Raw genomic sequence first — 22115 nt, forward strand, 5'->3', positions numbered from 1 at the left:
TTATCATATAAATATACAATAAATTTTGTTCAAACATACATTATATAAAAATATAGGTAATATTTTCAACAACAAAAAAATTCGGGTCAACCCGCGACCCGACCCAACCAGAAACCCGTCTAACCTGGCACTAACCCGAACCCACCCAACCCGAACCCGAAAAACCCCAACCCGAACCTGATTTTTTTCTTGTTGGATCGTGTCGGGTTGACGGATCGTATTGCATTTTGACACCCCTATTTGAAAGTAATAAATTGGAGGGAAAGGAGAGATTTAGAAGGAAAATTTTAAAAAATAGTGTCGTTTGGGGGATTTTTTAAGGAAAAAAATTGATGGAAAATCTCTCCCATCATGAAAAAGTGTTTCATACTCATATCCATCCGTCCAATCGCAACCTTAGTTTACAAGATCGACAACATTTGATACCCTCTTTCACTTGAATGAAGACATGATATTGAACATTAATCTATGACAAATGCATTGACTAATCATCATGAATACGTGAAATACTCCCGTAGGTTAACCAAAAGAAGAAGAAGAAAAAAAATAAATTAGTCAGCTAAGTAAGGCAGAAAACCATAGAAATGATTAGAGTTTTACTGTCATTTCTTTCAATGTTTCATGTCACAGCTCGTCCGGGGGAAGAGCGAACACGAGGGCTCGATAAATTCCGGGCATTTCTCCTTCCCGTCTGTTTCCCGGCATCTGGCTTGGCTTTGGGTTGACGCACTTTCACTCCTCTGATCATCTGTCTCACGAACAATACAAGATTCATCAAAACAAGATTGCTGATATCCTATGGAACTTAAAATCATTTTGCAATAAAATCTTTTAGATTTATGGGACATGCAATGACGATTTCACTTGGCGTTAAACAAATGCCACGACAAAATGTAAGAGCAAAAGATTTGAAATTGTTTTAGGAAAATAACAAGCCACATTACAAACAATTTCAGACCAAATAACACAGTCTTAGAGCATCTATATTTTGTTTTTATATTTTTAAAAATATATATTTTGTAAATTTATTAAAATCCAAAGGCCAAAAAAAAATGTTGTTAATAAATTTTAATAAAAATAAAATAAAAAATTTATATATAATATACCAACAGCTAATTAAAGACTATTTTAATTTTAAAAAAACAAATTTTCAATTATAAATACTCATCATCTTCTCCAAACTATTGTATTAATCTAAACACATTATTCTACGTCATAAATCACTCCAAAAATTTCCTCAACTTGCAAATTTGGAGAAGTAAGATTCTGACATTGAGGGTAGGAGAAAACGGTCAATCTGGAGAAAGATTGAAAACGAAGTCTTAGCGAGATCGTTTGTCACTATCAGCGATGACTCAATCATCGGCAATTATAAAAAGGTAGATGCTTTCTGGAGACGTGATGCAAGCTACTACAGTGAAAATCGTCTCGCAGGTACACCCAACAGAAGTGCAACTGTCATACAATCGCACTAGCACAATACCATCCAAAAAAATATATATCGCTTCAATGCAAATTATAATAGCGCTTATAGTGTGCACTATAGTGACCACAATGATAAGGATATATTTCGACTTGAGTATTAAAAGTATCGCGAGAAAGACATTACATTTAATCTTGAGCATGTGTGTGGACAATCGTAAAAGATCGCCCAATGTTTACTCCACAATTCATTTATCACCTTATTGGCACGAAGAAGACGAGCACCTCAAATTCGGGGGCAATATAAATCAACACCTCATCCAACCAAGATGTGAATCTAGATGTAGACCTAAACGAAGAAGACACTCATCCGACAGATCAAAAGACAACAAAAAGAAAGGAGAAAGGCAAAGAGAAATTGGGCATGGAGGATAAGACAATAAACTAGGACAATATAATTTCAATTAATGTAATTTTTCTTTCAAATAATTAATTCTCCCGAAAATAGTGAATATATAATACAAGAAATGTTTATCTGAAATATGACTATATAAGATAGTCCTCGACTATCTCAGGTCTATCTAACAGATAGTCCTGGACTTTCTAAATCCAGGACTATCTTTTTCATTTTCATACATATAATTATAGACGTTGCAAAGTAGTATTTGAAATATAAACGTCGCGTGACAAGAACAATATATATAGACACATTATGCTCTCTTTATTCATTCTAAAAGCACATCATTCTAAAAAAAACACACTTAAACTTGTCTTCTCCGAAACGTCTCAATATTCCAACTACTCAAGCTCCACAAGTACAACAATACTTGAATTGTTATTTTACATATTTTGAAACATTTAATTTATGTATTCTTTTTAATTTTATGCGATTATGATTTTTTTCTTATGCTGTGCTTCGTCATTTTAAATTTATAATAATATTTTAATTTTATATAAATTAAACTCGTAAAATGAGATTAAATAATTTTAAGTAATAAATATATTTAAAAATAATATTATTATTTATTTTAAGTAACAATCATTTAAATTATGTGATTAAAACTAAAAATGTATTTATTTAACTATATTATATTGAGTACGTCTTTTGTGAAATGGTCTAACGAATCTGTGAGACGGGTCAACCCTACCGATATTCACAATAAAAATTAACTCTTAGCATGAAAAGCAATACTTTTTCATTGATGACCCAAATAAGAGATTGGTCTCACAAAATACGACCCGTAAGATCGTCTCATACAAGTTTTTGCCTACTATATTATTATGTGTGATACCTTTAGAGTAACTACCTTAGAGAACACCAAAATATTTAATTCCATAATTAACCTTCTTACCCTACTAAAAACTTCATCAAGTCACTCCATATTTTACATAGAAAAAAATTTTAAACAAAAATTCATTTTTAAATCGAACAACTCTTCTAAATTGAAACTAATTTTGTGTTAATTGTTTATTATTATTTGATCAAATTAAAAATAATAATAGCAACACATGCAATGCGTGTGCATCTTTTACTAGTGTATTATAAGAATAAAGATGAATGAGTGGACAATGAAACTCACGAATAAAGAGTATTAATGTTAAAATGAATCTCAGATAATGAAAATGTTAATATAATGGGACAAAAACTTGTGTGAGACGGTCTCACGGGTCATATTTTGTGAGACAGGTCTCTTATTTGGGTCATCCATGAAAAAATATTATTTTTTACGCTAAGAGCATCACTTTTTATTGTGAATGTATAGTTGACTCGTCTCACAGATCAAGATTCGTGAGACCATCTCACAAGATACCTACTCATATAATATAATAGATATGTGACATGAGCCAAACGAACTATAAATGAGAAAAGCTAAAAGAAAAGGAAATCTTACATATTTGCCGCATTTTGTGTCTAGGTAGATCACTATAAAATCTCCTTCTTGAAGTCCATTTGCCTTCACAAAATCTCCTAAAAAACCAACCACGTGATCAATAAAAGCATTATCGATTACAATAAGGTTGCCTTTGGATTGGATTATCTGAATTTGAGTTGTATCTGATTTGAAATGACTCAATATTTGAGTAATCTGAAATTCATTGTCAAACGGATTTTGCCAATGGATTTAAAATGACTAGTTTCAAATTAATCCATCCAAATGCAACCTAAGTTCACCGCTTTTTATCACCGTATACTCTACCTGTGTTTTCAAGAAGGTACATTCTACTTTTGTTATTTGGCCAAAACCTGTAAAATTAATCAAATTCAATAAATTTCCGAGTCGGAAAAATGTGATTGCAATAAAAATATATATGCATCTGTACCTATATCGCATATTCCAGACCCGAGAAGCTCCAATATCTTCCATGGCAATTGTAACTCCATCCCTGGTTTCGAGTTCGGGGAGATGGTTTTCAGCTTCCTTCTGATGGCAAGGAAGGATATTGGGAATTTATTAAACTTTACAGATACACATTCTAACAGGTTCTTATAAGCAATTTTATAAAAAAATCCCAAGGCAAGATTTAGCCAAGACCGAAAAATTACCTTTGGCAACACAATCCTTCCTAGATTACCAACATCACTTTGCTTCAAGACTTTCTGCATCAAAAACTTCAAGTTCCTCTCCGTCGTCTTCGAACAACCCTGTAGACCAATAATCAACAGAAATGTTAAATATAGCCTCCAATCTGAATCTAAAATTAATTCAGACAAAAACCAAGTACATTTTGACATTGATCTGAACATGATTCCAATCCAAAATCCTGCAGTTGCATTGAGGCTCGTTTGACTTGATCGTCGCAGGCATCAACAGGTGGAATTGGCTCGATATCTGTTGGGGGAATCGATGCAGAATCAGTGACAGGAGAAAACACCCAATCTTCCGGTGAACTAAGTGGATCGCCAACCGGATGTGAACAATCTATTTGATTTTTATGATTATCGTGTCGGTGATGGTTTGAGTAGAGCCGTTTTTGCCGAGCCATTCTATTCTTTCGGGCCTCTCTAATTGCAGAACAGCCTGACCTAACCAAATTCTCCCCATTTGGAGCAGAAGTCTGATAAGGATTCCCCACGAAAACTTGTTGGTAGGACGAAACATGATGACTATTATCCGTAGAATGGCTAAATTGAGGAGGGGACATGGACATGGTATAAGGGGCCGAGGTCCAGGCTTGAGCATTGTTCATCATCTGGTATTCTGATGATGGTGCACAAGGCATCAAATTCATCACTTGCTGATGATGATGGTATGCAGGAGGGACTGGAAGTGGCGGGTTTGAATAAGTTGCACCGCCGATATTACAGTAACCAACTGCCGGAGGAGGAAAACCTGGGTGCACTGGTACAGGGATCATAGACGGAGCCGTGGGAAAGCAGCATGGGTTAGAGTTATCAGGAGAGACAACGTTAATGTAACTAAAATTGGAGTTGGGAACAAGGGTTGGATTAACTCCGGGGTTTTCTTGATACTGATGCTGAGATTGAGGGCGGCGGCCGCAATTTTTTTGAAGCTGGTAGTGCTCCACCCATTCAAGAATCAATTTCAGAAGACGTTTCATACCTTCTTTAGTTCCGCCCAATCGTTTTGAAGCATTTTCAATGGTGGATCGGTTGAGTTTTATTTTCCTCACATCCTCTGCGGATATGCGGTCTTTGTTTTGCTTTAACCAATCGAGAAAAATCATGGAAAGCTCCTTATTCCCTCGTAGGAAACTAAACCCATCGTTCTCTTCTTTGCATTGGGCTTTCTGCGGCGGCGCCTCTTGGCCTGGAATGATTTCTTGGTTCTCGAACAGTGAAGATGGGTCCCACAACTCATTGCTTTCAATCAAATCCATGTACCCCAAATGATCCATCATATTAACGCAATCAGAGTCGAGCATACTGTCAAGGTCAGACCGCGTCGGCGCAATATCAGTGGCGGTGGTGGAGGAGGATACGATCGCGTACCCCTCTTCGGTTTGGTTTCTCCTCCTGTTCGGCACCGCCCAGGAAGCCTCGGGCGAGGAGGAAGCGGCGGATGAAGAAGAAGGCGTGGCCGCGATGGTCTGCGCCGCCACTGGGGCGGTGGACGACGAAGACGAAGACGAAGACATACAAGGCAACTCCGGCAGAGAGCGGAAATCACCGAACAAAACAGAAGCGTCATTAACATCTAGAAGAGTATTCTCTTGCTCGTTTTCAAACCAAAATTCTTTCTCCTCCATCACCAGACCTTGCTCCTCCACTTCCATAGCTTCAAAACCACCACCACCAGAGTTCTCCCCCTCCACCGCCATATCCACCGTTTCCGCCCCACAATTTCGGCCAGAAGAGTGCTGATCGTGTTCAGCAACAGTTGACCCACCTTCTACTCCTTCCTCAATCATCCTGAATCTTCCAAATCAAATTTCTTGAACCTTCGATCCAGTTCATTGAATTTCCAGAAAAAGAAAGGAGACAAAAGAACAAACCTAGTACATATAAGGAAAGAACATCAATCTGTAACTAATTAAGGGTCTTGCTTCAAATCTGGCAACTTGTACCCACGACCAAAAATACATCTAAGGTTTCCATCCAACACCGAAAATATATTCCAGTAACAGAACTGTACGTACTTTATAATAGAAAATCCAAAGAAAGCGACCCCTCCAACAAGACAACATTTATTATACTGTTAGATTTAACAAAAACGAAACAAAAAATAAATATTTACGCGAGAATGGTGTCGGGTCATTCGAAGAACGCAAAGGAAGCCCTAAGACACCCACGTTGGTGCATTAATGGATGTTAATAACGTTCATTAATGTTCATGCACCAATGTGGGCAAGAAAATTATTAATCTTCGTTGACATGGCAGCCAAGAAATTGATGCGTTATTCCGGAATTTGCGACGGTTTTTGAAAAACCGTCGCCAATTCAAAAGCGTCGCTACTTTCGAAAGTTTTTAAAGAGATTGTGTTGAATAATATTTTAAATAAAAGAGTCCAACTTTTTTTTCATTTCTTAATAATATTTTAATGAATATTGGAATTAAATTATTTTTAAAATAATAATACTATTTATTTTTAGTAATATTTGTTGTAAAATTTTAAAAATATTAGAAAGATATTGAAATATTAAAAATAAAAAAAATGAGTAAGTGGACAGTGTGACCCATAAATAATGAAAGTTGAAATTAAATGAATGTGGGTGTGTGTTAATAATGGGGAAGTGTTAATGTAATGAATATGTGGCTCGTGGACCCCATCATTTTTGACGAGATGAAAAGTTATTAACATTGATTGATTCCGACAGATGCGGATGCCCTGAAAGGGCAAAGTTTCGGTGAAACCCAACCACCCTTGTTAATGCCCACTTCGTTCTGTTGTGCGGAAGTTTTTAATAAATAAAAAATTCGATAAGCAAAATCGTTTTTAATAGGTCCGTTTATTTCTTTGTTACAAAAAAAAGAAAACGAAAAGAAATCATTTAGATTATCGGCAAAGAATATATATACGTGTGTGTATATATATATATATATATGTGTGTCTTTTGTGATACGATTATCTTGAGACGAGACAACTCTGTCCATTTTTTGTTCACTCGTCATGCTCACTCTAATGATGATGTGATACTCAAATATTAAATTTAATATATACGGACATATGATTATTATTAATGTGTTGGAAAGAAAAAAATCTACAAACTTGATTATCGTAATGCAATACAACGTTATTTGCATTTGAAAGAAATAATATACTTAGAAATACAATATAGACATACAATTTAATAATGTATGTATAAATAGTAGAATAAAATATAATAAGAAAAAATGTTTTAGTGCGTGCAATTGGGAGTCTAAATTTTAAATTGAAGATAAGGTGGAAAAAGAACAACAAACTTGGGAATCGTGATACGATGTCAAAGGACTCTTCCAGAAGAAGCCCTAAAATCTTTATTTATATTATATTATATTTTATATATATATATATATATATATAAAAGCCTTTTTTCCTTTAGCATGTTCTAGATTTATTTTAATGATGTGGATCTCGTAGTTATTATTATTTAATTTGAATCTATTTTTATAATAAATTATGTTAATCTGATAAATTATGCGCGAAAAATTCACGTGAAAAAAATATTGGTTTGAGAATCATTTTAATTAATACTAACTATTAGTGATCTTTGGTGTATTTTCTTCATGTATACGTATAAATTTTTATTATAAGTATATGATGGCGGAGCTTTTATAATGATCGAGTTTCATTCTACGTTTGACTTCAATAGATTTGAAAAAATGTGAATAATATTTTGTCTTTTTATATTAAATATATATTGACGATTTATTTTTCTTTCTAGACGTAGCAATCGATCGTTATCAAAATTCATTTCACATAAAAAAATATATTCAAATGTTTTATTTTATAAAAATTGTTTTGGCAAATCTAATTATGAGAATATTTTAAAAAATTATATGTTAAATTTTTTAGGTGAAATTACATTCCACTGAATTATATTTTGTAGCTCAACCGTAATTATTGAGACATGTATTATTTTAAATTATTATCATCATATAAATAATTGAGTAATACTACGTGTACAACAAAATTTGTATAACAATTTTTATAAGATAAAAAATTCAATACAAATTCTATTTATCAAATTTTCACGATAAATTCAATATAAAATCTCATTATATAATAGCAAAATTTCACGATATAATGATTATAAATATTCTTGTATTATATATTTGTTTTACGTTTAATATTATTCTAAATAATTTATTATTTTAATGTGTTAGTCGTCATATTAAGTTTTAAAGTAAAAAGAACACAAAATGAAATTTAACTTCATTTAAATATAGTTTTTAAAAAATTGTATAAATAATTTTTTAAGAATTATTAAATCGTCTTTCTAAAATAAGTTGAAGCACTTTTTCGACAACCACTTTTATCAAAGCATCTTATAAATACTTATCTATATGTATTTAAATAAGACAAAAAAAATCGACAAAAACTTGCGTGAGACGGTCTCACGGGTTATATTTGTGAGATGGATATCTTATTTGAGTCATCAATGAAAAAGTATTATTTTTTATGTTAAGAGTATTACTTTTTATTGTGAATATCGGTATGGTTGACCCGTCTCATAGATAAAGATTCATGAGACCGTCTCACAAGAGACCTACTCAATAAGATTTAACATCCACACAAGTGTCTCCTCTTAATATATATATATATATATATATATATATATATATATTTACCGATCATGACTTTCACCTCGTAGATAAATATGAATCGATAGATTATGTTAGTAATACAACAGGCTGCATCCATTCCAAAGCTTACTAGTATACACACAGAGAGAGAGAGGGTTATGCCGCCCACCGCTTGGAGTGCACCAATGGATGCCACCCACGTGGCAGGTGACATGGCCCTATCAAATAATTTATATAAAAAAATTAAAATTATTATAAACTTTTCCAACACCAACACCCACTTTTTCAGCCCAATGGGCTTTTGTTAAATTGGGGTTTTTAATGGGCCAAGCAGCAGGATCCATTGTCTCTTTCACATGAATTTTAATTTTTTTATCAATTGTTATTTGTTTCCACGTTGTCGTGAATCCGTTGAGCTAGGACTTCAAGATCAGGATCCAAGGTGAATCCTCACGCCCCACTATTATATATCTATATATGTGTATCTATTATAAATAATATATTTATATATTTTTATTATATTAATATAATGAATACCTTAATCCATTTAAAAAGTTTTCATTGTGTATTGAATAAAATTTTTGCCGGATCTAACGAGGTTAATCCAGATTGGACTCGTTGGGTTTATGGGATGAGACAAGTCTAAAGTGAGGCGGGGCGGGTCTCAAGTTTAGCCAAACTTTTATCAGACTCATCTTATTATCATTTCTATTTCCACGAATGTACATTTGAATGGAAAATAATAAAAATGTTACTTAAATCATAATCTCAAACCGTAAAAAAAGAATCAAATCGAACCGAACCGAACACGAAATCAAATTTTAAAATCGGATATAAATGTTAAAATTGAAGTTTATATGGTTTGATTTCTGGTTAATAATTTGTCAAAATCGAATCGAATAAAAATTTTGAAAATTAATTAAATTAATATTTTAATTATATTTTTATTTATATTATATATTTTATGAGAAGATATTTAGTGAATTAAGAATATTTTGTGTTAATTTTTAGTTGATTGTTATTATTTTTTTAACTCATTTAGATTTTATATTTTAAAGTTTTATTAACTAAAAAACTATATATTTTATTTTAAGTACCTCTTTAAATAATTGTCAAAATCGAATAAACTTTACTGAGTTGTTAAATAATCGAACTGATCTGAAACAAAGTAAAATAGTTTAGATATCAGATTATATATTTCTATAACCAAAAACCAAAATAAAAAACAAAAAAACCGAACCAAACTGACCGATAAACACTTTTCTTCCGAACTTGATGGAGAATTTGATAACTGACCCGAAGGATATGGAAGAGATTTTTTACCCTATTAAATCAATGAATAATTGACTATAGGGATGAAGGACGTGAGTCTTAAAGAATCTTATCTACACTCAACCAGATACCCGATTAAAATAACATATATATAATTTTTCGACAATGATGTTAATTCTAATATGTTTTTGTTGAATGATATTAGTTTGATAGAACGAAGAAAATTATTAGTATAGAGGTGATTTTTTTTTTTGTTGGATAACGATGTTATAATAAATTGTTTCTATGTTTTGTTATTTTTCTCTAATGTTTAATTTGATTATTTTTTATATTTTTTCCTTATTGTTCTAAAAAATTAGTAAATATCCATAACTTACTCGAAATAATTAAAATTTGAAAAATGCAATTATAGTTGGTAATTTGATATTTTGGATAGGGTGAATATTCAATCCTCTAACAAGTATGATGTTAGTGATGAAATTGAATACTCGATGGAGATGAGGATGTTGATGAAGATGAATACAGTAAATGAGTTATGAAACTGAAGATATAAAATCCTAGCCAAATCCGACTCGTTATCATCCCTAATAAACACCATTACAATCAATCAAAGTATTCATATTTCCTTTCCATTCTGTTTCTTTCCTAATGTCGAACTCTGAAACAAAGCATAATATCCTAACACTACACAATATCTACAGTTAAATATTGCTAGGTGCTAACTAGTATAGCTGTTCATTTTTTTAATGGCATTAATTTTGTCGCAAAAATTAAATTAGTATTAATTTGGTCGCAAAAATTAAATTAGTTTGGCTGTAAATTATAAGATGAAAAATATTTATGGAATAAAACCACTGACATTTGTATATTGTACATCCATCCCATGGAGTTTTTGTATTTTATTAAATCATCGAGGCGGAGAAACTGCTCTGGTTGTGGAAGGATAATTTCTTAATTATAAATATTAAAATCATTAAGCACATATTTCTATAAAATTATACACGAAATTTTTAAAAATTTCGATCCACGTATATGGTGAATAGTTTTAATAATAGAGCTAGGCATATGTAGGAATTTTTTCAAAAGTTTTATATGAAAGATAATTTTATTAAGATATAATTTAAGACAGATAATTAATTAAAAATAGTTGTATAAAAATTTTGATTGTTCGGAATTGACTGCAACCCCTCTCCTCCCCGAATTATGACTAACTTTAATTTCCTATTAATTCATGCAAATAATTCTCAGCCAAAAATATTTACTAAGTTGGTTGAGTGGGCTGGCAGATGACAGTAATTAATTAAATAAGTGGCTCTGCTTTTATTATTATTCTCAAAATATATCTATATATAACCAACCGCTCAAGACATGTTCGTCTATCGGATGTGACGAAACTGTATAGATATATCTATATATAACCGTTGAGATGTTCGTCTATTGGATGTGATGAAACTGTATAAATGTCATATTTATTATTTTTGTTCTGTAAACACTTACTCGAATTAAAAGCCTAATAATTTTATGTCTACAAGATTTTGGGTTTCAGAATTAACTCTAATTTCAAGGCCTATAAAGAGGAGTGGTCACCTCACTAGATTTCAGGTGTAAACTAAAGTGTTAGCCCTGAAAAATATAGAAAACAAATCTCGTCAAGAATCAACAACAAATATGGCAAAGTGGGGTTTCATGGTTCTTCTTGTTCTCCTTGTTTCTCACCGCATCGCAGCTAGGTTTTTCCCAAGTGACGCTGGCTTCACTGACCAGAAGAACTTTGTAGCCTTCAACGACGTCGGCAGCTATGCTGGCCTCGGCGATAATGGGATTCCATTCGGCGGGGTCGGTGGTGGAGTGGGAGCCGGCGGAGACATAGGCGGAGTCAATGGATTCAGTGGGATTGGTGGTGTCATTGGGACTGGACCTGCCGGAGGCGGACTTGGCAGTGGAGCTGGTGGGCTAGGAGGAGCTGCAGGAGGATTTGGCCGTGGCGCAGCCGGCGGCAGTGGCGGTGGTGCTGTTCTGCCGCAGCCTTGAAAGTTTATATTAATTGCTATATTTTACGTGCGTGCATGCATGCTAAGTAATATATTGACGTTTGTTGTTGGATTGTCAGGTTTAAATTTAGATTTAATTGTGTTGTTTACTAATTTAGAGTGAGTTGTGAGAGTTGTTGGTGTTTATTGTGTGGTTGATTTTCTAATCACATGAAAGTTTCGTTTAAATTTAATTTTGTGAGTTCCTTATTTTTAATTATTTTTTACAATATGAGGGAAATATATGAAATAATGTTGACAAAAGAGGTTTGAGGGAAATATATGAAATAATGTTGACAAATATGTTGATAATCAAAATATTGATAAAATTTGATCTAAATTCTACAGTACAAATTTTTATTATATAAAAAATTATAAACGTATAAAGTAAAACGATATTTTTGATCAAATTTTTGAGGTGTTTTCTTACTTCATTCCCACAAAATAATAATATTAACTTTAATTTTCGTGTTTTTATAATTGATTATAGCTCTAAGAATGAAATATTTAAGTTTAGCAGAACATTTTTTGATTGTAAAAGTGTTTTGCTGATATTTTTAGTTGTGTGACGTTAAATTGAGTATTACATCATGGATGGATAATGAAGGAAAAGTTTTGATACATAAAATCAAATCCAGTTAATAAATTTAACCATACAATTTAATAAGTAAAATAAAAACAAAATTACAATACCAACTTACTGACACATAGCTTTAATAATTTAGATGATGCCAATTTACTGGACGAATTTCATAATTTTTCATACTAAAAAATGATGGATCAACATTAATTTATTTTGGGGAAAATTATTTTTTTATTTTAAATTATATTTTTAATGATTAGTTCTCTAAGCAAAACTATTGGCTATCTAAAAAAAAAAGATTTGCTTGTGGTTAAAAAAATGATTTGCTTGTATTACAATATCCTTATTGAAAATACGGATTTTTAATTTAATTAACACGCTTGTACTATTATTTGCTATATTTTCCCACTTATTCAATATCTTCTTTTTTCCTGAAAAAGAAAAATCGACATAATTAATCAATTGTGTATTATAATATAATCAGAATTTCATCAAAATAAAGTTATGAAACAACACTATAGCATCCACAAATTATCAATGCTTTAATATTTAATTAAATAATTTTAAATAGTTTTACAAATATTTCACTTAAATACATTAATTGAATCATGCAATAGTAATGCACAAGAAGTCGTGTGTGGGTAAATTTACTGAAAATAAACATTTTCCTAACAGGAGAGGACCACATGTTCATTTGAAACTCGTAGTTTCTTCCATTCTCCATTTATAACAAGAACTTTTTAAAAACATGTCAACAACAGAGGTGCCAAATATAATCTCCCAGTTTGTCATAACCAGTTCTCACAAAGCTTTTAAAATGACCGAGTATTCGCGAGTTCATGTCCCCCTCGCTCTCTGCTAACTCCAGGACCATCACATTTAAAGAGTATTCGCGAGTTCATGTCCCCCTCACTCTCTGCGAACTCCAGGATCATCACATGTAAAGCCCCTCCGGAACACCTTCTTTCTTTTTGAACATAACCTTGTCTTTGGCTTTCTTGAAATCTGCATGTGTCACCTAAATAGGATATTAAAAAAAAAACAATATCAATATGCCGAATATACCAAACATGGGTGTCCAGATATATCAGAACTTAAGAAATCAAAAGGAGCCGAATTCCTGAGTCTTTTTCACAGTGTTTTTTGACTGTTGACTAGATTAAACGTGAAAATAGTAAGAGCTTATTATGAATACTTGGAACATAAATCACGTATCACATTTGCTTCATTTCAAGAAAATATTAAATTCCAGATTACTTCAAAACCTATTTCCAGGAAAAAGTAAATTGATAAATGCTTATTTTGTTAAACATTTTACAATCATTGTAATTCATTGGCTTCGGCATCCAAATAAGTAGTGAGCATACAGAAGGTATATTGGATCAGGAGCATTGTAGAATTACACTTTTAACGTATATTGTTCTCATTACACATGAATTCTCGGTCTCTATTTCCAGAGAATTAGTGCACAAGACAGTTCAATTACGGCGCTTCGCCCTTCCACCACACCAATTAAGAGAATACTAACAGAGTTTTGGTCAAAGGTTTTGTCTAACCTTCATACGGCGCTCTCTCAAAGCAAGTAAACCAGCTTCAGTGCATATGGCCTTGATATCAGCTCCAGAAAACTCATCTTTTGTCATGACAAATTCTTCAAGGTTTACATCATCAGCCAATGTCATCTTTGACGTGTGTATCTAAACATCAAACAAGAGGATTATTGATTGAGGAAGACAGTTATTGGAACATGAGAGATATCGCCTGATGCCTACTACTTAAAGTCACAAATCATGAATGCGTACCTGGAAAATACGCCTCTTTGTTTTGATATCTGGAAGAGGGAATTCAATCTTTCGGTCTATTCTACCTGGCCGAAGGAGGGCAGGATCGAGACTTTCAATTTTATTTGTTGCAAGAACTACTTTAACATCTCCTCTAGAATCAAAGCCATCTAACTGGTTCAGCAATTCTAACATAGTCCTCTGAATTTCCCGTTCACCGCCTGAGTGGGCATCATACCTGCAGGGAGCGAAGCATTCACCAAATAAGTACCACCTTTTTTCCACCAATTTATGGCCGATTAATCATATCAATATCACCTTTTTGTACCCACTGCATCAATTTCATCAATAAAAACGATAGACGGAGAGAGATCATCAGCAACTCTAAACAGTTCTCTAACCAATTTAGGGCCATCTCCAAGATACTTTTGAATCAATTCACTACCAACAACTCGCAAGAAAGTTGCTGATGTAGAGTTTGCAACAGCCTGGAGAAAATAAATAAAACAAGAGGATGACAAGATATAAAGCCTCCGGCCTTTAAGGCTTTCAGGATATCATCTAACAGATAACTATACCAAACATAAATATAGCAATCACTTGATCAAACATATGAGCAGGAACAAGTCAGAGAAATAGACCTTCATGCAAAGTTTAAACAAACTCCCTGCACATGTTGCAATAATTTTGACTCTGTTCATTAAGTCGCAGGGAATAAAATGCACCAAAAATTAACCAACTAGAGAAAGAAAGTTCAGATACTTTAACAACAACTGATATTGAATAGTAACTATGAATTTATTTCAAAGCGATCATTATTTAATTTGAACTATGTTTATTTAAAAATAGAAATTAGTGTAATAGCAGCAAAGAAAAAGGACAAGTTTCCCCACTATTTTACCAGTCATGGGACAAACTAGAGATTGAGAATTGAAAAACAAACAAGTGATGCTAATGTCAAAGCCCACATACGATGATATCCCATCACTCATCTCTCTCACAGAGGGTATGAATCTTGTAGATAAACGACATCATTCGCTGAAAGCTATTGAACAGAAAGAAGAACCACACAAACCTTTGCGAGCAGTGTTTTCCCAGTCCCAGGCTCTCCATAAAGTATGACACCCTTGGGAGGTTTAATACCGATATCCTCATATAATTCAGGGTGAGTTAATGGAAGCTCAACTGCCTCTTTAATCTCCTGGATCTGTGCATCCAGCCCACCAATATCAGCGTAAGATTCCAATGGAGCTTTCTCAACCTTCATAACTGATACCATAGGATCGACTTCGTCTTGAAGCAGTCCAACAACAGAGAGAACCTGTAACATTAAAATTCCAATTATAAAATTCATTAACCATTTGCAAAGGTGAAGCTAATTTTAGCCCCTTAATGATCCCCACAGGAACGTTGTACGGAAATCCAATCATACCACGAAACTCAAAGCTAATGGCAACCCTAATAAAAAAATTGCACTGTTCCCTTCATAAGATATCGATTAAATTCATTTGGACATACACCTTCTTGCTGAAAGAAGGAACATAATCTCCACCTACTAAGTATTCCATTCAGCAAAAGCAAAAGGAACATATGAAGACTCCAATCCCTCCCCCTCTTCCTCCTTGTCAAGTACTATTATATATTTACTCCTACTTACTTTGAGATTCACAGCTCCAAAATCTCAGCACTCAAAATTTCTACCTAGAAATTCTTAATATCTCAAACCAAGCATCATATAAATGGAGCAACTCTGACAACATTTCCAACTGAACTCTACTTTTCCAAACCCACAGTTCAAAATTCTATTTCAAACAACAATCAATACCTTATTGTGCATGAGAATAGCGCATCCGGGTTCGATCTGATCCTTATCCACAAACGACAAGATCCCCACATAGTACTCCGGCCCAACCGAGGAGGAAACAATGGCATGATTCTCATCAATCAACTCCTCCAAATTCCCAACACTCATGGGTGACCCACGCAGATCATCGACCTTGGACCGATCCTCCTCAGTCTTCTCCTCCTGTGGCTTCAGCCTCTCCTGATTAGCTACAAACTCTTCTTCCATCAAAAGATAGTCTTTGATTCGCTCCATCTTCAAAAGCCGCAGCTTGCACTTTGTCAGAGGCGTTACCACAGGCAGCCGAGCTGCAGCCTCAGGACCCTTCTGCTTGCGCTGCTTGCGTCCCACGCGAGCCGGCGGCGCCGCCGGCTCGAATTTCTTCTCCTTCTTGTTGCCGTCGTTCTTCCTGTCTCCCGGGAGTTGCCTGTTCAGACCACCCGGCGTGCCCTGACCCATAATTTCCAAGGCAAATAGAAAATGGAGATTAGGGTTCTTTATAGTACACACTGGGAGTTGCCTTCCCGTACAAGAATACTTGAGATAAATGATACTAATTCCTTTTCTTTTAACAAAAATAGTGCAATTTTTTATAATTAATTTAATGTAATATATATTAATATAAAATATATAATTGAAAAAAAATAATTTGAATTGAAGTCACGTTATAATTATAAAAATTATTGAGAGATTATACAATTGAGAATAATAAAATATAAAAGTAAAAGGGGAAAAAAACGAGAAATCAACAAGACACCAATTTTTTTTGTCACTATTGAGATTCTTAATAGATTAATTTCAATATTTGTAAAAAGTCAAATACAAAATTTTATGTTTATCAATATCACTAGATATTTTGTGAGAGAGTCTCACGAATCTTTATCTGTAAAACAGGTCAACTCTACCGATATTCACAATAAAAAGTAATACTCTTAGCATAAAAAGTAATACTCTTAGTATAAAAAGTAATCTTTTTTTATTGATGACCTAAATAAGATATATGTTTCACAAAATACGATCCATGAGACCATCTCACACAAGTTTTTGTCGATCATTAGAGAAAATTGCATTTTTTATTGCTATCAAATTTCAGTATTAGTCATGTATCTTCTGAATTTTTACAATGTTAATCATTTTTCATTGAAAGCGTTAATGTGACACGGTACATCAGTGTCAAATCAATGCCGCATTAATGCCACGCCACATTAATGTCGCATTAGTGTAACAATACCACATATGAAAAACTAAATTTGCGAGAGAAAAACAAAGTGATCGGACTTAACTAAAATTTGACAATATTGAAAATAAAATCACGGAAATCAAATATATAAGATCAAAAATATTATTTTTTATTTATGATTATCATTAGTGTATAAACATTGTTTGGTTCATAAGGATAAGATAATAAAGTAAAGAATATAAAATATATGAATTATAATTCAATATATATTTATAATGATTTATAACTTTAATCTTTTGTAAAAATCAGCCATCAAATGAGTGTTAAAGTTGATATTTGAACATTTGATTAATTGTCATGTATTTGATTCTTCATTTTATTTTTTTCTCGAACGAGTCTGTCACACATTATCCAAGTGATTTATCTGACTATCGTAATTTGCAAGCTACAGTATTAACCCAAAAATTTATTTATTTCGCAATGAAATATAGTAATTACAAATTCTCACGTCATTTTAAAAAAAAACATGTACGATCAATAAAGCATTGTCCTTCACAACACACTGTAAACATATCAGTGAATTTCTTAAGAAACCTTGTGTCAAATGTCGATAGGTTAGCCGACATTTTGTCATTATCGTATTGAATATAGTCAAATTTGATAGGATCACCATAATTTATTTAATATTATCCGATCAAATTAGATAATTTTTCAATCAATCAGTGAATCAGAACGATCTTCTAACTAATTTTTTTATTGACAAAAATTTGCGTATGACGATTTCACGAATCATATTCTGTGAGACGAATCTCTTATTTGAATCATCCATGAAAAAACATTATTTTTTATGCTAAGAGTATTGTTACTTTTTATTGTGAATATCGATAAAATTGACATGTCTCACAGATATAAATTCGTGAGAACATCTAATAAAAAAACTTATTCTTTTTTATTAACATAGTTTCGCGCTAAAATTATTTTATTCGTTTTTTTTGTAAAATTTGTATTTAATGACCATAACAAAAAATATATATATATATTAACGAACTCAAATCAGAATTCAAAATTTTGATTAATAATTCTCGATAATTAAGATCACAACAAACGAATGGAGCCCAAAATGATCGGTTTTTTCAATTTTTCGCTAACTAAAGAAAATCATAATTCAAATATTAAAATGAAAAAAGTAAATAGTTGTTTTTTATAAGGCTAAATTTCCGAATCTGCCCCTCCCCAAGCTCCATTGTGGCAAAAGTACTTTCCCCAGCTTGATATATCCAAGGCCCACGCTACACAAAAAACAACAGCCTGAAATCCCACGAAAATGATACAAATGAAAATGGATCCTGAATGTAAAGCACATATAAACTTATTACACGTTTAAAGCTCAAAATGGATCCAGGGGATCACATAACTGAGTTTTGCACGCAAAAAAGGGCGTAATACCAAGAAAAGAGGAAGACGGTCGATGAGGCAAATGTGTAGTTCAAGCTCAAAGCATGTCATGGAGCTTTTGTAGCTACTTTGAGAGATAATGTCGCAGCTGTGAAGATTAGTTTAGTTGAGAAACATACCAATGGAGCAGCTAAGGCTCGTCGTCGTAAGGAACATTTCGAGCAGCAGATCCTGAAAGATTCAGGGAAAGGTTCCCACGGGCATGGAATTCAGCCAAGAGTGGCATATAATCAGCAAGTCGATCACCAAAGCTGTTCCCAGACATGTCCAGATGCTCCAATTTTCCTGTTGAAGTTGGGAGCAAAAAAAAAACTCAATGTTGCATGGAGGATAACTTCTTCTATATTTCTCAAAAATCAGTCAAAAATATCTGGAGATCGGGAACCTTTTGCGGCTTTCAAGCCAGGTGAAATTACTACTATAGATTCAACAGGCATTGTGTTATATCGTGCATCAATTGCGACAAGTTCGCGTGCTAATGACATTATCCTCGCTATGAATTTTGCAGATTCAATCCCCCCTTGGTTATTGCTGCACCAATTCAATTGGTATTTTAGTTATCTTGAAAAGACAGAAAGCCAAAATTATCTCACAGCCAAGACAAATACAGGTGAAATCATGTGGACCTTATATTCATGTACACAAGCTTTAATTCCTCACATATTTCCTTAAGTGCTAGCAAAAAACCAGAGGATCCAAGTCCAGTGTCTTCAACATCGAGGCCACGAACACCCGTGCACATAAACTTCCCTAATAGTGCCCCAATTTTGCTGGAGGAAAGCAAGGATTACAGAAATTCAATAGCGAGGAAATATCAGAATTCTTAAAAGCATAATAGAATTATTGGGTATACCTGCCAAGGTGATTGCCTTTGATTGAAAGCATATTGAGTGGTGTCTTCATAGTTGAAAGTACTCCTAAAAGTTGAGTCGCATGGTTGCAGGTAAGCTCACAATTCTCAAGCTTCAAATCAACAAACGGCAAGTCTCTACAGGAGATCTCCGTAAAATATGAGACAAGACTCCTGGAAGAAGTATTTAATTTTGTTCGATGAAAACTTTATAAATCAGTGAATGAAGAAGATACATTGCATGAAGATCAAAAGGGAAAAAACAAGGATATCCTGAGATTAACCATCTCTTTAACCTGATTCCATCTTCAATGGGATTGTCACTTAAATCAAGATTCTGTAAATTAGGCATGTGAACCAGAGCATGTCTGAGACTGTCGGCATCATCTTTTTCTAAATTATTATTCCTGAAATTTAAACATTAACTTTTATTCAATGTGCACGAAATTTTTAAATTAATCTACTCACCATGACAAGTATCAAGCCATTTGACAATTAGCTATGCACATATTTAGCACTTGCAAACCATTTGTTCACTCCTATCTCTACAAGGTTTGGCAGTTTGTACTGAAAGCACATCGGTGGGAAAGGTAGGGAAAAAAGGGGAAATTTACTAGGGATGGACAGATACTAAAGGGGAAATTTACGAGGGATGGACAGATATTCTTTTTGGGTTTTACCAACTATTTCTTTCTTTTTCACATTCAGCAAAGACAAAGATTTATGTTCGGGGACAAAAACAGACCTTCTCAGAAGCAGCTTTTATGAAATACCATCATCATTCATGGATTTCTAGAGTTCAGTCAGCAGGTGTACCTAGCGCTACAATCTTATGCAAGACAGATTTAAAATATACCATCTTTTCTATTGCAATTTCTGGATTATTATATGATGATTTTTCAATCTTTTCTACTAGGTAATCTAGTATCCTTATGCATGAAGATAATCAATTCGGTCGTTGTGGTCGGACTCTATTATGGATTTCGATACGTTCTAAGAAGAAATATTTGAATATCAATCTCATCGATATCATCGATCTCATACCAAATCCCATCAATCGAATCACTGTTCGCGACCCAGGATTCTATTTTATCATCAATCCAATCCCCGTTCACGTTTTTTCTTTCTAATGGTATATCACTTTATTAACAAGCTGCCCACTCAAATTGTTTTCGGAGATGCTATATATTTTTGTTTTTTCGAAAAACTACGGTCTTACTTTACTAGGCACTACAGAATCAGGCATTCCTAAAAGCAAGGAACAAAGCAAGTATAACAGTAGATGACCTAAAATACATTTAAAATATAAGCTGCCGTATACAGATTTGGACAACTCTTGAGCCAATTTTTTAACGATTTTAAAGTCACCTTAAGTTAAGCACTCGTAATGATTGCAACGACTTTCCTAATCCAAGAGAGCGACTTGTTGATTTCCACCGAAACTGAGAAAGAAAACCTGAAATCTGCAAAGGCATATTAATATTGTCTATATAGAAATAAAATGAAACTTAATCGTGCATAAGTCCAACTTACATTATTTTCTGAAAGGTCTAGAATGGATATACTAGCAGAAGAATCAAGAAGGGTACTGAATACCACTCTTGCAAAGTTCCGCCCCAGATGGTCATCACATAAGGTTAATGAATGCAATGACCTGCCAAGAATGATGTGTTAGAAAACAAAAACAGAATATCATCAGATGTAGAATTTTCATGCAAGGAAAAAAGAAATTAATACAGTGCATATGGAGCTAAAATTAACATAACCCTGATAAAAATAGCACCTGAGATACAGTTTCAAGCCCATTCTTAGGGAATCGACAAGTTAGAGATGATGATGTTAAAGTTCACCATTGGGACGAAAAGTTTCATGATCATTCTAAAGTAAACAAGAAACAAATACTTCGTCCAATATTTGTTTGAACAAAAGTAAAAAACTTGTCCAATATTCATACAATGAAGGATAGTAAGAAAACACAAGGTATTCAATGAAGTACTAAATCCTGAGACTTCTTTAAAAATGACATTTGTTTGATTTAGAATGGAATCATTTTAGATTGTATCTGCATGAATGACAGAATTGGGCATACCTCCCTGATGTTAAGAAACGTGTCAATTCTGCAGGCATGGGAGATGAATCAGTTTGTAGGAAGCTAGATCTCTTGATCGAGAAATGCTCAATTCCATGTGTTTGAAGACCCTTAATGTACAGTGACTCCCAAAATTTATCAACAAAATTTGACGAAAGCTTGCAATGCATAAAATCAACTGACTTTAGAGTTTCACTATTCTGCTTCAGAAGTTCACATAATCCCTCAACCTATTAAGCAAAATGTGGCAAATTAGAATGCATCAACCAACTAAAAAGATCATCAAATTATTATGAATTCTATTTCTGTGATGTTGACCTCAAATATGAGACAAGGAAATAGAGCACACTGAGTTATGAAACAACACTATAGCATCCACAAATTATCAATGCTTTAATATTTAATTAAATAATTTTAAATAGT

The 22115-nt window shown here is 33.2% G+C and overlaps 4 protein-coding genes across 8 annotated transcripts; 1 reads left to right on the forward strand and 3 right to left on the reverse strand.

Moving 5' to 3' along the window:
* Window positions 1–551: 551 nt before the first annotated feature.
* LOC142539302 (B3 domain-containing transcription factor ABI3-like) lies at window positions 552–6068 on the reverse strand. 3 transcript variants are annotated; one of them, XM_075644679.1, is made up of 6 exons: window positions 4147–6068; window positions 3968–4066; window positions 3745–3842; window positions 3621–3667; window positions 3315–3391; window positions 552–748 (listed from the first exon to the last, which is right to left on the reverse strand). In XM_075644679.1, exons 1-6 carry the CDS (start codon window positions 5791–5793, stop codon window positions 620–622), a joined length of 2097 nt encoding a protein of 698 aa, XP_075500794.1. In that variant the 5' UTR covers window positions 5794–6068; the 3' UTR covers window positions 552–619. The 3 variants fall into 3 exon arrangements, with proteins under 3 accessions (XP_075500794.1, XP_075500793.1, XP_075500795.1); XM_075644678.1 differs by having other exon boundaries at window positions 3745–3845; XM_075644680.1 differs by lacking the exon at window positions 552–748 and adding an exon at window positions 1429–1771 and having other exon boundaries at window positions 3745–3845.
* A 5428-nt stretch (window positions 6069–11496) lies between these two features.
* LOC142538814 (uncharacterized) lies at window positions 11497–12088 on the forward strand. The gene has a single exon (XM_075644108.1). The coding sequence runs from the start codon at window positions 11550–11552 to the stop codon at window positions 11910–11912; it is 363 nt and encodes a 120-aa protein (XP_075500223.1). The 5' UTR covers window positions 11497–11549; the 3' UTR covers window positions 11913–12088.
* Window positions 12089–13114: 1026 nt separating this feature from the next.
* On the reverse strand, window positions 13115–16663 carry LOC142539304 (26S proteasome regulatory subunit 4 homolog B-like). 2 transcript variants are annotated; one of them, XM_075644682.1, is made up of 7 exons: window positions 16101–16663; window positions 15351–15596; window positions 14594–14763; window positions 14297–14513; window positions 14051–14191; window positions 13407–13512; window positions 13115–13345 (listed from the first exon to the last, which is right to left on the reverse strand). In XM_075644682.1, exons 1-6 carry the CDS (start codon window positions 16575–16577, stop codon window positions 13429–13431), a joined length of 1335 nt encoding a protein of 444 aa, XP_075500797.1. In that variant the 5' UTR covers window positions 16578–16663; the 3' UTR covers window positions 13115–13345; window positions 13407–13428. The 2 variants fall into 2 exon arrangements, with proteins under 2 accessions (XP_075500797.1, XP_075500796.1); XM_075644681.1 differs by having other exon boundaries at window positions 13115–13512.
* Window positions 16664–18351: 1688 nt separating this feature from the next.
* Window positions 18352–21950, reverse strand: LOC142539306 (uncharacterized). 2 transcript variants are annotated; one of them, XM_075644686.1, is made up of 9 exons: window positions 21693–21950; window positions 21137–21257; window positions 20972–21066; window positions 19900–20010; window positions 19607–19777; window positions 19380–19523; window positions 19139–19284; window positions 18873–19038; window positions 18352–18587 (listed from the first exon to the last, which is right to left on the reverse strand). In XM_075644686.1, exons 1-8 carry the CDS (start codon window positions 21860–21862, stop codon window positions 18884–18886), a joined length of 1113 nt encoding a protein of 370 aa, XP_075500801.1. In that variant the 5' UTR covers window positions 21863–21950; the 3' UTR covers window positions 18352–18587; window positions 18873–18883. The 2 variants fall into 2 exon arrangements, with proteins under 2 accessions (XP_075500801.1, XP_075500800.1); XM_075644685.1 differs by having other exon boundaries at window positions 18352–18606.
* Window positions 21951–22115: the final 165 nt, after the last annotated feature.

The sequence above is a fragment of the Primulina tabacum genome, chromosome 3, assembly GCF_025594145.1.
Source record: "Primulina tabacum isolate GXHZ01 chromosome 3, ASM2559414v2, whole genome shotgun sequence".
NCBI classification, from domain to species: domain Eukaryota; kingdom Viridiplantae; phylum Streptophyta; class Magnoliopsida; order Lamiales; family Gesneriaceae; genus Primulina; species Primulina tabacum.

Bases quoted from the DNA above. Each gene is read 5' to 3' on its own strand.
- LOC142538814 (XM_075644108.1), top strand. From the start codon at position 11,550: ATGGCAAAGTGGGGTTTCATGGTTCTTCTTGTTCTCCTTGTTTCTCAC.
- LOC142539304 (XM_075644682.1), bottom strand. From the start codon at position 16,577: ATGGGTCAGGGCACGCCGGGTGGTCTGAACAGGCAACTCCCGGGAGAC. The intron at 14,192-14,296 runs GTACGCATTCAT...TTTGATGTTTAG, and splicing joins CAAAGAGGCGTATTTTCCAG to ATACACACGTCAAAGATGAC. The intron at 13,513-14,050 runs GTTAGACAAAAC...TATCCTATTTAG, and splicing joins TGAGAGAGCGCCGTATGAAG to GTGACACATGCAGATTTCAA.
- LOC142539306 (XM_075644686.1), bottom strand. From the start codon at position 21,862: ATGCATTGCAAGCTTTCGTCAAATTTTGTTGATAAATTTTGGGAGTCA. The intron at 21,258-21,692 runs GTATGCCCAATT...CATTCTTGGCAG, and splicing joins CGTTTCTTAACATCAGGGAG to GTCATTGCATTCATTAACCT. The intron at 21,067-21,136 runs GTAAGTTGGACT...ATGCCTTTGCAG, and splicing joins TAGACCTTTCAGAAAATAAT to ATTTCAGGTTTTCTTTCTCA.
- LOC142539302 (XM_075644678.1), bottom strand. From the start codon at position 5,793: ATGATTGAGGAAGGAGTAGAAGGTGGGTCAACTGTTGCTGAACACGAT. The intron at 4,067-4,146 runs GTACTTGGTTTT...ATTGGTCTACAG, and splicing joins GTTCAGATCAATGTCAAAAT to GGTTGTTCGAAGACGACGGA. The intron at 3,668-3,744 runs GTACAGATGCAT...TTAATTTTACAG, and splicing joins GTCTGGAATATGCGATATAG to GTTTTGGCCAAATAACAAAA.